At 40.0% G+C, this 13580-nt stretch overlaps 1 protein-coding gene across 2 annotated transcripts in view; it reads right to left on the minus strand.

The window, feature by feature from the left end:
- Positions 1 to 13580, minus strand: part of LOC134344390 (glycerol-3-phosphate dehydrogenase 1-like protein) — a 52192-nt gene that overhangs the window by 4627 nt on the left and 33985 nt on the right. For both annotated transcript variants that reach the window (XM_063044099.1, XM_063044100.1), the window contains 3 exons: positions 12502 to 12614; positions 11146 to 11379; positions 9030 to 9136 (listed from right to left, as the gene is read on the minus strand). In XM_063044099.1, the coding sequence (XP_062900169.1) occupies positions 9030 to 9136; positions 11146 to 11379; positions 12502 to 12614 (454 nt within the window). The remainder of the gene's footprint in view (positions 1 to 9029; positions 9137 to 11145; positions 11380 to 12501; positions 12615 to 13580) is intronic.

The following is a 13580-nucleotide window of genomic DNA, read 5'->3' on the forward strand; positions in this document are numbered from 1 at the left end:
AATTGCTTTTCAAGAGCCATTTTTTCATAGAAACAAAGTAGCAAACGAACAAGACGCGAGGCGAACAATGCTCGAACAACGAGTGCTGGAGAGAGAACTTCTGGGTTTTCCCAAATCACGGTTGGTTGAATTCGCGCATGGGGAACTCGCAGATAAGGAGGGCCGACTGTATTTCTACAACATTCGTGGACTCGGGGGCTTAGACTATATTTTTTTTGTGACTGTATTTTATTGATATTTTATATGTGCTTTGTGGTGTGTGTGAGACTATTGGTACTGTGTTTTGTACCTTGGCGCTGGAGTAATGCTGTTTAGTTTGGCAGTATGCAGGCGTGCTGGAATGACAATTAAACTTGAACTCGAGGACAAGGTAAGGTAGTAGGGGAGGAGCAGGAAAAGCCATCCGATAGTGGACGAGGAACACATATCACAAAACATAAATATGCAGATTTGCAAGTGCCCAATCAAAATACTTAAACTTCTGTCAAAGTTTGAACCAATCTAGCTTTAAATGACCCACAAAATAAACTGGGTCTAGATTTATGTTGATTTTTGAAGAAGGTTCAATAATTTTACATAAAGAATAGAAGCAATAGTCACTTTGGCCCCTCCAACCTCTTCAATAAAACCCTGGCAAATTTTAACCTTCAGCACCTTTACTGCAGTAACCCCATAACCCCTGATTCCCTTAGTACCTAAACATTTATTCATCTTGGTCTTGACTATACTCAAAAACTGGGCTTCCTCAGCCCCTTTAGTGTTTCACCACCCACGTGTCTATCCAAGTGTCTCTTAAAAGCTGCTAATGTATTTGTCTCTACCACCATACCAGGCATCCACGACTCTGTGTAAAAGAACTTAACCCTCACATTCCCCCCTGAACCTACCGCCTCTCACCTTCAATGCATGCCCTCTGGTTTAAGCACTTCAACCTTGGGGGGGAAAAGATGCTCTCTGTCCACTCTATCTCTGCCTCTCATAATCTTGTAAACCTCTATCAGATCTCCCCTCAGCCTCTGACACTCCTGAGAAAACAAACCAGGTTTATCCAGCCTCTTGTGATAGCACACACCCTCAAAACCAGGCAGTATCCTGGTAAACCTCTTCTGCACCCTCTCCAAAGTCTCAACATCCTTTCTTTAGTGGGGGAAGACCGCAAATGTATCCAGTACTCCAGATGTGGCCTACCCAGAATTTTATAAAGTTGAAACATAACCTCCTGACTTTTGAATTCAATGCCTCAACCAATAAAAGCAAACATTCTTAACCACCTTATTCATCCTTTGTAGCCACTTTCAAGGAGCTATGAACTTGGATCCCAAGAACTCTGCTCAGCATACTGTTAAGGACCTTGCCTGTAACAATGTACTGTCTCCTTGCAGTTGCCCTACTGAAGTGCAATGCCTCACATTTATCTGGGTTAAACTCCATCTGCCATTTCTCAGTCCATACCTGCAACTGATCTATATCGTGCTATATTCTTTGCCAGTCTTCTACACTATCCACAACTCCATCAATCTTGGTATCATCCGCAAATTTACTAACCCACCCATCTACATTTACATCCAGGTCATTTATATACGTCACAAACACTAAACCCCACTAATTACAGACCTCCAGGATGAATAAATCCCCTCAACCACTACCCTCTGTCTTCTATGCGCAAGTCAGTTCTGAATCCAAACAGCCAATTTCCCAAGGGTCCCATGTATCCTCATCTTCTGGATTCATCTCCCATGAGGGATTTTGTCAAAGTAGGACTCAATCTCTCTCATCACCTTTTCAAAAATCTCATTCAAATTGGTAAGGCATGACCTGCCATGCTGGCTCTCCCTAATTAGGCCATAAGTTTTCCAAAAGCTCATATATCCTATCCCTAAGAATTTTCTTCAGCAATTTCCCTACAACTGATGTTGGCTTTATTCAGATTTATAGTCCCATCTCAGATTGAACTAAATCACTTGCAAATTTTAATAAAATTGTCATATAATGATTACCTTTTCCTAAAAGCTCCATAATTACTAGATCAATTAACCCTTTTCTTTCACAATATTAGATTTAAAATAGCCTGCTCCCCTCAATGATTTTTGAACATGTAGAAAACTGTATCTTAAAAAACACTCTGAATTAATTCTCCACATTTCTACAGCTGATTTAGTTTACTCAGTTTATACCAAGATTAGTCACTCATAGTTCACTCAAATACCCTTGTTACATGCACAATTAAATTCCTGATTTACACTAGTTTTAATTATAACCTGTTAGAAAACTAGAAAAATTGCAACTGCTGAAAATCTGAATGATAACTGAAAATGCTGCAAACACTTAGCATTTTAGGAAGCCTTTCCCCCCCGCAGAAATACTGCCTGACCTGCTGAGTGTTTTCAGCATTTACTGTTTTTATACTTCTACTGCTTGACTGTCTATATCCCAATGTTTTTTGGCTGATGCTATTTTTCCAGTTTTACCCAACTGAAAATATGATTTCTCTGTGCTTGATTTACCCCATTCTTTAATATCAGGGTAACTCCACCAGCTTTTTCATTTTACTTAATACTAAGTGGCTCTGCAATCAGCTCAGCTCTGGTGAGTGGCAATATGTCAGTGGTAAGGCACAGTGTCCACTTTGGACTTCTCCACTATCGTTTTTGAATATTTATTAACTTGCTGCTCCATTATGTAACATTTGTGAGAAGATGCAACTCCTGCTGATTTTCTTTCCTTAATCCAGGCAATTGAAACCTATTTGCAAACTAATCTTAATGTGAAGCTCATCCCTCCTGATCTTCATGAAATAGCTATAAACTGCCTTAACCATAACAAGATCTGAAAACAGAGTGCCTCAATTCTATTTTATAAATAATGGTCCTTTCCAATATCTACTATATATTGAAATTATGAAAAATAGTAACGGTAATCAAAATTAAATTGTTATTCAGAATGAGCAGCAATTCCTAGTGCCCAAGAAGATCAGGGTGATCTACCTCAATCAGTATGACCCAGTGGTACTCACATATACTGTGATGTGCTTTGAGAGATTGGTCATGACTGGAATTAACTGCTGCCTGAGCAAGGATCTGAACCTGCTGCAGTTTGCTGACTACCTTGACAGGTCTACAGCGGGGGCAATCTCACTAGCTCTCCACTCTGCTTTGGAGCAACTAGACAACTGTAAGACAAATGTCAGATTACTGTTACAGCTTACAGATGACAGTTTAGCATTAAGTACCATCATTTTCTCAGTTCTAATAGGCAAGCTTCAAAACCTCAGCCTCTGCAAATGAATGATCGACTTCCATATTGGGATATCACAGTTAGCGTGAATCGGCAGTAACATTTCTTCCTCGCTGACTATCTACACAGATGCACTTCAAGGATGTGTGTTTAGCCTACTGCTCTACTCTCTCTACACTCATGACTGGGTGGCTAAGCACAGCTCAAACTCCATCTTTAAGTTTGCCGATAGCATCACTGTTGTTGGCAGAACCTCCGACGGCAATGAGGAGGCTTCGAGAGTGAGACAAGTCAATCGGTTGAGTGGTGTCACAACACCAACCTTGCACTCAGCAACAGCAAGACCAAGAAATGGACTGTGGACTTCAGGAAGGAGAAGTCAAGAGAACATGAACTATTTCTCATGCAGGGATCAGTGAAGGAAAGGCTGAGTAGCTTCAATTTCCTTGGCGTTAACAGCTCAGAGAATCTTTCCTGGGATCAACACATTGATGCAATCACAAATAACACACGCGAGCAGCACTACTTTGTTAGGAATTTGAGGAGATTTGGGAGGCCACCAAAGACTCTTACAAATTTATATAGATGTACAGTGGAGAACATTCTAATGATGGATCACAGTCTGGTATGAAGCCACTAATGCACAGGATATCAAGAGATTGTAGAGGATTATTGACCTGGGTAGCTCCATTATGGGCACAGCCCTCCCCTCCAAAGACATCTTCAAGAGGCAGTTCCTCAAGAAGACAGCATCCATTATTAAGGATCCTCACCATCCAGGACATGCCCTCTTTTCATTACTACCATCAGGGAGGATGAACAAGGTCCTGAAGACCCACAGTCAATGATTTAGGAACAGCTTCTTCCACTCCACTATCAGATTTCTGGGCCGTCCATTGTGAACCCGTGAAACCCACCTCATCATTCCTTTCTTTTGCTACTTATTTATTTTTGGAATGTATAGATTTTTGTGTCTTTGCACTACTCTATAAAACAAATACATGTCAGCGATGAGAAATATGACTATTTTGTTTCTTGCAAATGATGACACCAACATAATATATGATGTTGTTCGTGTATAAAATTGGATAACAGAATAAATTTGGATTGGAAATTTTCAAAAACTACCGATCAATTTAAAGGGACAATAGCATTACCCACAGTATGTCAGACTGCTGTTTACTGATTATAACTCAGTGTTCAACACCATCATACCCTCCATACTAACCAACAAGCTCCAAAACCTCGGCCTCAGTACCTCCCTCTGCAACTGGATCTTTGACTTCCTCATCAGAAGACCACAGTCAGACCAAAGAAGGCACAATAGCGGCTATACTTCATTAAGAATCTGAGGAGACTTGGTATGTCACCAAAGACTAGCAAATTTCTAATAGATTACCATGGAGAGCATTCTAACTGGTTGCAACACCATCTGGTCTAGAGGGGCCACTTCACAGGATCAGAAAAAGCTGCAGAAAGTTGCAAGCTGAGCCAGTTCCATCATGGGCACTAACTTCCCCACCACAGAGAACATCTTCACAAGTCAGTGTCAAAAAGGAGCATCTGCCATTAAGGACCCCCGTCACCCATGTCATGCCCTCTTTTCATTGCTACCATCAAAGAGGAGTTACAGAAGCCTGTAAACACACACTCAATGTTTTAAGAACCGCTTCTTCTCCACCATTATCAGATTTCTGAATGGACAATGAACCCGTACCTCACTTTTCCCCCCCTCTATATTTTTCTTGCTTTTTGCACTACATATTTAATTTAATTTTTTTTATATACAGTGGATTCCGGCTAATTTGGCCATTGGGGCAGGCACTTATTTGGGACAACTCTTAAAGAACAAAAACTAATCGAGAAAATAGCTGGGATTTCCTTTGTTTATTTGGGATACCATGCCGCTTAATTGGGGCAGGAGTCGGTTGTCAGTTTCTAACTGGTGTCAGTCATGTGCTCTTTTGTGGCTGTTAAACACTACACCATGCTTAGAGTGAACAATTTTTAAATAGTTGCATGTTTCTGAGTTCAAAAGGTAGTGAATCTTGTCACTGATCGTTGACTAGAGATAAGTAGGACAAAAATTCAGGACTGTTTTGGTCACTTTCAGTTTCAAGCATTCAGACTTGGAAATGCCAGAAACAGGCAGGAGTGAAAATAAAACCATTTCTAACGAAGTAATGATATCATGAAAAATTTCAAGGTATTGACCATCATAAGAGTATTACTTTTGATTCCCCCACTGGACACTCAGCTGTGGCTCCAAGTAGCTGTTTGCATACACCCTGGTACACTGCTTTGACAGTCAGGCTGAACCAGGCAAAACCAGCCCAGTAGATTGGGTGGATGAGATCTACAGCGAGATCCAAAAGCAGCAAGGCGGTTCTGCAACACTAGGTGCAGAGCGAAGGGCATGACGAGGCACAGAAGTCACGATCATCTCCTGTAACCAGGGATGACCCCAGTTGCGATGACTACTCATACCACAGGGCCTGGACTTCCAAGGTCAAGAGTGGAACTGCCCCAGTGAAACTGCCTTTCCGCTTTAAAAACTCTATTGCATAGTTTCCTATCATCGTCAGATATGACAGAGAACCACCATTACTATTGCTCATGTTTCAAGTTCTTCTGTATTTCATTTAAATATGTCATCTGTTACTCAGTTAAACAGCAGTTTGTCTTTTTTTTTAAAAAATGATATACCTTTTTAACTATTTCAATGAAGTCAATTAATTGGGGAAGCCACTTAATTGGGTCAAAATGTCCTGGTCCTGATGTATCCCAATTAACCAGACTCCACTGTATGCTTTCTATACATTTCTTATTGTAATTTATAGTTTATTTTTATGTATTGCATTGTACTGCTGCCACAAAACTACATACTTAATGATATATCCAGTGATATTAAACCTGATTCAGATACTGCTGTGTTATTTGGATGGTGCAAACAGTACCTCACGCCTAAACCTTTCTTCCCCACTCCATTATTTGTAATAACTGCCTAGATTTGTGCATTAATTTCTTATTAAAAAGTACAAGGTTAATCTCACCCATTTATTGGAAGCTAAATCATAATTAACTGCATAATTAACATCTATGTGATAAATATTAATGTTGTCAGAAAATTTCCCTGCTCTGCGATTTAACAGTGCAGTATCTTTTCCTTAAGTGGCAATTGTTCTTGGAGATAAAAATGTTAAAACATTTATTTTCTTAAACATTTTTTCATCGTTTCTCTTTGGGAAATGGAATACAGTGTTGGAAAATGTATGTTAATGCATTTTAGTTAAAGGAACAATAGTGTGGACTATTATTTAAATGGAAAGAAAATTCAAACATCAGAGGTGCAGAGGAACTTAGCAGTCCTCATTCAAGACACCCAAGGTTAATTTACAGGTTGAGTCTGTGGTAAAGAAGGCAAATTCAATGTTGGCATGTACTTCAAGGGGAATAGAGTATAATATCAAGGAGATAATGCTGAGCCTTTATAAGACACTAGTCAGGCCGCACAGAGCACTGTCAACAGTTTTGGACCCCATATTTCAGAAAGGATGTGTTGTCATTGGAGAGAGTCCAGAGGAGGTTCACAAGGATGATTCAGGAATTGACAGGTTAACATACAAAGAGCATTGGCAGCTTTGGGCTAGTACTCAATGGAACTTAGAAGAATGCAGCAGGGGGGGATCTCATTGAAACCTGCTGCACATTGAAAGGACTAGATAGGGTGGATGTGGAGAGGATGTTGCCTATGGTGGCGGTATCCAGAACTAGACAGCGCAGCCTCAAAACTGAGGGGCGACCTTTTAGAATAGAGGTAAGGAGGAATTTTTTAACCAGAGAGTAGTGAATCGGTGGAATGCTCTGCAAACTGCAGTGGAGGCCAAGTCCGTGAGTATATCCAAGGTGGAAGTTGATCGTTTCCTGATTGGTCAGGACATCAAAGGATATGGTGAGAAGGCAGGTGTATGGGGTTGAGTGGGATCCGGGATCAGCCATGATGGAATGGTGGGGCAGACTTGATGGGTTGAATGGCCTAATTCTGCTCCTATGTTTTATGGTCTCTCTCCTCAATCTTTCTTTCTTCATTTCTCTGTTTGTACCAGTCAGCTTTTATTCTCAACCCTATGCCATTTCCAAGCCTTGAACTCTCCAGCTTAAGGCTGGTATTAATGAACATCTCAGATGTTCCATTTTCCTCGCAATGTTGCTTTCAAGGTTGCAACTCCAGCAAGTTATACCATAAAATGTACTTGTGCTGAATAAAGTGTGACAGGCAGGCCTCAATCAGAAATAAATGGTTCATTATGAAATACACTTTACACAATGTTTCATACCTGCAGGTAGTTTGAAAAAAATTATTTTTGGAATATGGATGCACATCCTGAACAGAGATTGTTAGGATTGAAGACCTATGTAATTATTTTGAAGAGGTTGTTGAGAAAGGCAGAAAGAGAACAAGCTATGCTGGAATTAAATGTACATCCAGTTTCAAGGGCAGAAGTATGACACTGAATAAGCACGTTGAGGGTGAACAGAAGGCCAAGAAAAGGCCTTATGTTGGAGGGCTAATAATCCATGCAGACACATATTAGGAGAAACCGAGGCAGGGTGAATGAAGCCATGAAGAGATTGGAAATTGTTAACATGGAGGCACAAGAGGTGACAGATGCTGGAATCTACAGCAGCAAACAATGCACCAGAGAAAGTCAGCAGTCAAGTTTCAAGTTCAATTTTATTGTCGTAAGCACAGATGCTCACTGTAAAACTCTCAAAAAGTTAGCTATTTGCTGCAGCACAGTATGTGTGACAAACGCAAGTTAACATAGACTGAAATTAACATAAATTATACACGAGTTACATGACAAAATAAACTAATATAAGCATAATGACAATAGCACAAGTTGAGAGAAAATTAAAGGAATATAGCCTGAGGTAGTGTTAGGAAATAGATAGTCAACATTTGGGTCAAGTGCAGGTGAAGGGTCAGGACCTGAAACATCAGTTGTCCATTTTTCTCCACAGATGCTGCCTGACCTGCTGAGTTCCTTCAGCATCTTGTTTGTTGACAATGTTAATTTGTCACAGCAAATGAAGCTAGAAACTGGAAAACTCATTAACTTGAAATATTATTTCTGTTTCTCTCTCCACAGCTGCTCTCTGATCTGCAGTATCCCCAGAATTTACTATTTTTAATTTAAATTTCTGGCATCCGCAGTACTTTTCTTTCTGGGAGTAAACTTAGGCTGTGGAATATTAAGGCATGGCAGTCAACTTTAATAACATTTAAGAACTAACACTTAAATTGACAAAGCATAGGTTACAACGTCTAAGACGGAGATGGTGGAGATGAAAAACAGAATAGATAAGCAGAGATATTAAGAGCTACCTTAAGGTCCCACATTCAGTAGCTCAAGAATAATTATTGTTTCTGGCCTAGACTATTAGAATATGTATTCTGTGGTGTTAATTTAAGTGACTTCCTAATACAGCTACACAGTTGTTCTCCATTTGATGGGTTGTGTATGGAAATACTTCAGGAGCCCTCCTTGTTAGAATGGCACGTTAAACTGATCAGCTCACTTTTTATTGGCTTGGTAGCTCAAGCCCCTCTTTAGAGAAATATTTAAAAACTGGCGCAGTAAATATTATTTCGAGAACAATGGTCAGCCAAGCAGAACACCATATGTAGCATTTTAAGAGTAGCAGGCATGGCAGGAAATCCACTACAGGGAGAAGTATTTACGCGCATGCCAGCCTAATACATGAGCAAGGAATGCATAAATGTGACTTACTTATCCACCATTGACTTTTGTTTGAGAATGTGGTGTACTTCCGCTGATGTCTGAGGCCCTTGAAGCTTCTGGCCGTTCAGCATCTCTTTTTCTAGCTGTTCAATAGTCTGAGAAGCAAATAATTCCAGATTATTTTTTTACTTTTCTGCATGCCATAACCAAACAGTTTTTACATGACTAATGAATATAAATCAACACACATTATACAATCAAGTTATAAATGACGTTACTGGGTGGTTCTACAGTCTCTTTACATTCCCTGTGGGTAGATAGGTTTAATAAAAATAATATACTGTAAACACGAATGCTGGTAGTAGTGTAATGAAAAAAATGCTGACGTGACATACTGGTGGCTGCATTTCTTGCTTTGATGAATGTCATTATAGTTGAATGTAGCAAAACTGGAAATGCTTAAACAAGTTTCATGAATTTTTTTTCCAAAAGCCTCTCCTCCAGAAGCATCAGTTTTTGCTTGGCTATACTTACAATCATCTTTTTCAACTCAGGGGATAGACACTGTCCAACTAATTGTGCACAGAGCACTTAAGTAACCAGAGAGAAGGAGCCCTGGACGATTTTCCCTTCCATAGATCAATAATAGTATACCTACTCCCATTCCAGTGGAAATCACTACGGACTGGGAATCAATCTTTCTTACATGTCTACTGCATATATTTATTAGTGAGTTGCAGACACAGCTCAGCACATCATGGAAGTCAGCCTCTCCCTCCGTGAATTTTGTTTGCACTTATCAGAATCACAATCAGGTTTAATATCACTGGCATATCTCGTGAAATTTGTTGACTTTGCGGCAGCCAGTACAATACAATGCATAATAATAAATTAAATAAGCAGTGTAAAAATAAAAGAGTGCTGAGAAGTGTTCATTGGTTCAATATCCATTCAGAAATTAGATGGCAGAGGGGAAGAAGCTGCTCCTGAATCACTGAGTGTGCGCCTTCAGACTTCTGTACCTCCTACCTGATGGTAGCAGTGAGAAAAGGGCATGACCTGGGTGATGGGGGTCCTTAATGATGGATGCTGCCTTTTTGAGGCATCGCTCCTTGAAGATGTCCTGGATACTACGGAGGCTAGTGCCCATGATGGAGCTGACTGAGCTTACAACTCTTTGCAGCTCATTTCAATCCTGCGTAGTGGCTCCCCACCTCCCCCCCCCCACCCACATACCAGCTAGCTAGAATGTTCTCCATGGTAGATCTGTAAAAATTTGTGAACATCTTTGGTGATATACCAAATCTCCTCAAACTCCTAATGAAATATAGTCACTGCCATGCTTTCTTTGCCGTTGCATCAATATGTTGGGTCTAGGTTAGGTCCTCAGAGATGGTGACACCCAGGAACTTGAAATTGCTAACTCTTACCACTTCTGATCCCTGTATGAGGACTGGTGTGTGTTCCCTCATCTTACCCTTTCTGAAGTTGACTGCAAGGTTGTCGCCACTCAACTCAACTAGCTGATATACCCCACTCCTGTATGCCCTCTCGTCACCATCTGAAATTCTGCCAACAACAGTTGTATCGTCAGCAAGTTTATAGATGGTGTTTGTGCCGTGCCTAGTTACATAGCCATGGGTGTAGAAAAAGTAGAGCAGTGGGCTAAGCACACATCCCTAAGGTACGCTAGTGTTGATAGTCAGCGAGATGGAGATGTTATTTCCAACGTGCATGGATTGTGGCCTTCTGGTTAGGAAGTTGAGGATTCATTTGCAGAGGGAAGTACAGAGGCCCGGGGCAGTCTCCCTTCTCCCCCCTCTGAAAGGGAAGAAGATACAAAAACCTTAAAGCATATGCCACTGGGCTCTAGGACAGCATCTATCCTCCTGTTATAAAACCATTGAACAATTCCCTGCTATGTTAGTATGGACTCTTGATCTCACTATACACCTTATGACCTTGCACCTCGTTGCCGACCTGCATATTCCCCGTTGTTATAACACTTTATTCTGTATCTTGTTATGGTTTTACACTGCACTACTCAATGTATTCTTGTCATAAAGTGACTGGTATGATAAAGTTTTTCACTATATCTCAGTACATAAACCAATTTACCAAATGTTTTCTTTCCCAGATAAAAGCCAACAAAATCCTTCCGTACCTTTCCGGTCTTTACAAAAGCTTCTGCAATTTTACGGTTTCGCCCTCCATAGCACGTTGTTATAACGTCTGCAATACCACAGCTTTCCAGAAAAGTTGCAACAGACACGTTTCCTTTGCAAAAGATTTTGGCAAATGCAATCATCTCCATCAAACCCAGACGAATTACAGCAGCTTTAGTGTTATCTCCACAGAGCAGCCCGTCACAGAAACCAGCACCAACTGCAACAACGTTCTGTTGAAGAGTAATAGTGCCAATTTATACAGATACAGTTTCATCAAAGTAATAATCAGGTTTTTAAGAAGTTCCATTATTAAGGTGGATATGCACATTGAATGGCTTAAAGACAAACAATGTCAACTCAATACAACTTAAAACTGTTTTCAAGAACACATTCATTGAATGACAGCTAATACACTAAATTTTAAGTGGATTGTCAGATAACAGAGAAATTCTGGATGGGCAACAAATATTGACTGTACTTTTTCAGCTATCCAACTCTGGTTCTTCAGCATATTGGAGAGTAGTTCAACTTCTGATAAGGATGGCACAAGGGAAGGAACAGGAGCCTGGGACTATACCCAGCCTAGTGCTTCACTTATGGTAGTGGCAAGCCTCAGTCAGAAAATTGGCCTCCTGTCTTATTTCACTGTCTGGTTGACTGGGCTTAGCACTGGCAGAACACAGGATAGATGCAAGCCACAGTACATCATGGAATCAAAGAACATCTCTGCTTTACTCATCTGACAGACTTCTCCCCATCGTTAAGAGAGATGCCTTAAAAAAATTGCTGCTTTACTTGCTCACAATCTGGATAATGGACAAGTCACATTCAATCCATCTGCATCCACCAAGAGCAATTCAGTTACACAATCTGCTAGGAATATCATTTATACAGCTAAGCATCCTTGCACCTAAAAGGCTGGAATGTCTGAAAAATCAGATCTAGTGAGCTCCTAACCATCTGTGGTGTGGTAAAGATTATGCATGTAAGTGACAGTCAAGTGCATCTGACAGTTTGGGATTTACTTTTCTCCAATGAAGGTTTTCGTTTTCATTGAAAAGAATGTAAATCACTCAACTCGTAACAGATCCAGTGAGGCACAGTTTCAGCAGGTAAGCTTCCAGGCGGAACCACTAGGAGTCATAGAGTACCACAGCACAGAAACAGGTCCTCCTGCCTGTCTTGTCCATGCCACACAGTTATTCACCCTAGTAGTTCCATTGACCTGTGCCTGGACCATAGCCGTGCCCTAGTGACAACAAGACCAAAACATAACCGGGCATCACACAGATTAAAAAAATAAAAGCAGGATTCTTGTTATTTAAAAAAAAACCTGCAATATGCTTTCTTACCTTTAATGCTCCACACAGTTCTACCGTATCTGCATCTTCCACCACTGTTATCCGAAAACTGGGTGTCTGTAAGAGCTCCTTGAATAGATACCCATTTTCTACATTTTTGCTGCCTATTAGGAAAAACGTCTGTTATTTTGTTCTTCTAAACAAGTAACATTATGTTCTACTGCCTTTCTTGAACAACAAAAGCAAATGCTGCAAACAGTGAGTATTAAATCACTTCACAGATCTCTCTTGCAATAAACAAAATCAGTGATTCATTTTATTTTCTCACAAGAGTCTACCACATTACTCTGCTGACCTGCTTCAGAAAGACAGTATACTGTGATTTGGACAACTGGCCAGCTTCATAATTAAAGCTTTCAAGAATGCCATTAAACTTGGCAAATATAGCTTGCGGCCAATGCTACCGAACCCATATTTCATAGAATCAATTGCATTATATCTTACATTACAATTCCAGTGGCTTATCCTCCTTGAAAGGTTAATCAATTGAAAACTTTAAAACTGAGATCAGTACATTTTTATAATGAAAGTTAAGAGATATGGATCAAATGCTGGTAAAAAAGATTTAATCATGATCTACTTGGATAACTAAACAGGCTCAAGGACTTAATGACTTCTAAGTTCCTAACAAATTAAAGAACCTTTTCAAAACAGTCCAGGAAAGAGCCAAAAATATAAAATCTCTAAATTGCAGTTAAGAAGTTGTCCCATCTTGAAATCATTCTGGATTTTGGAATTATATGATTTTTTTTTCATTTCCTATGAAGTCACTGAGTCTTGTTCGAAATAGGTTTAATTGGCTTCAGACATTTATCATGCATGTGCTTTGACTAAAAAACCCAATAACATTTTCTTGGATAAATTCATCACAATGCAACATTCTCATTTATTTTATGTTTACATATTCGCTTTTTCTATCAAGTATCAAGTTCTATGGCACAGAGCTGGAGTCCCATTACAACCTGAACTATCACGCCAGTTCAGATCAGCTCAAACAAGGAGTCAAAGTAATGCCTTCTACTCTGTGCTTCACTTGTCTGGTCATCTAGTAACTCACATTTTACACCTGG

The sequence above is a fragment of the Mobula hypostoma genome, chromosome 3 (assembly GCF_963921235.1).
Source record: "Mobula hypostoma chromosome 3, sMobHyp1.1, whole genome shotgun sequence".
Lineage (NCBI taxonomy): Eukaryota > Metazoa > Chordata > Chondrichthyes > Myliobatiformes > Myliobatidae > Mobula > Mobula hypostoma.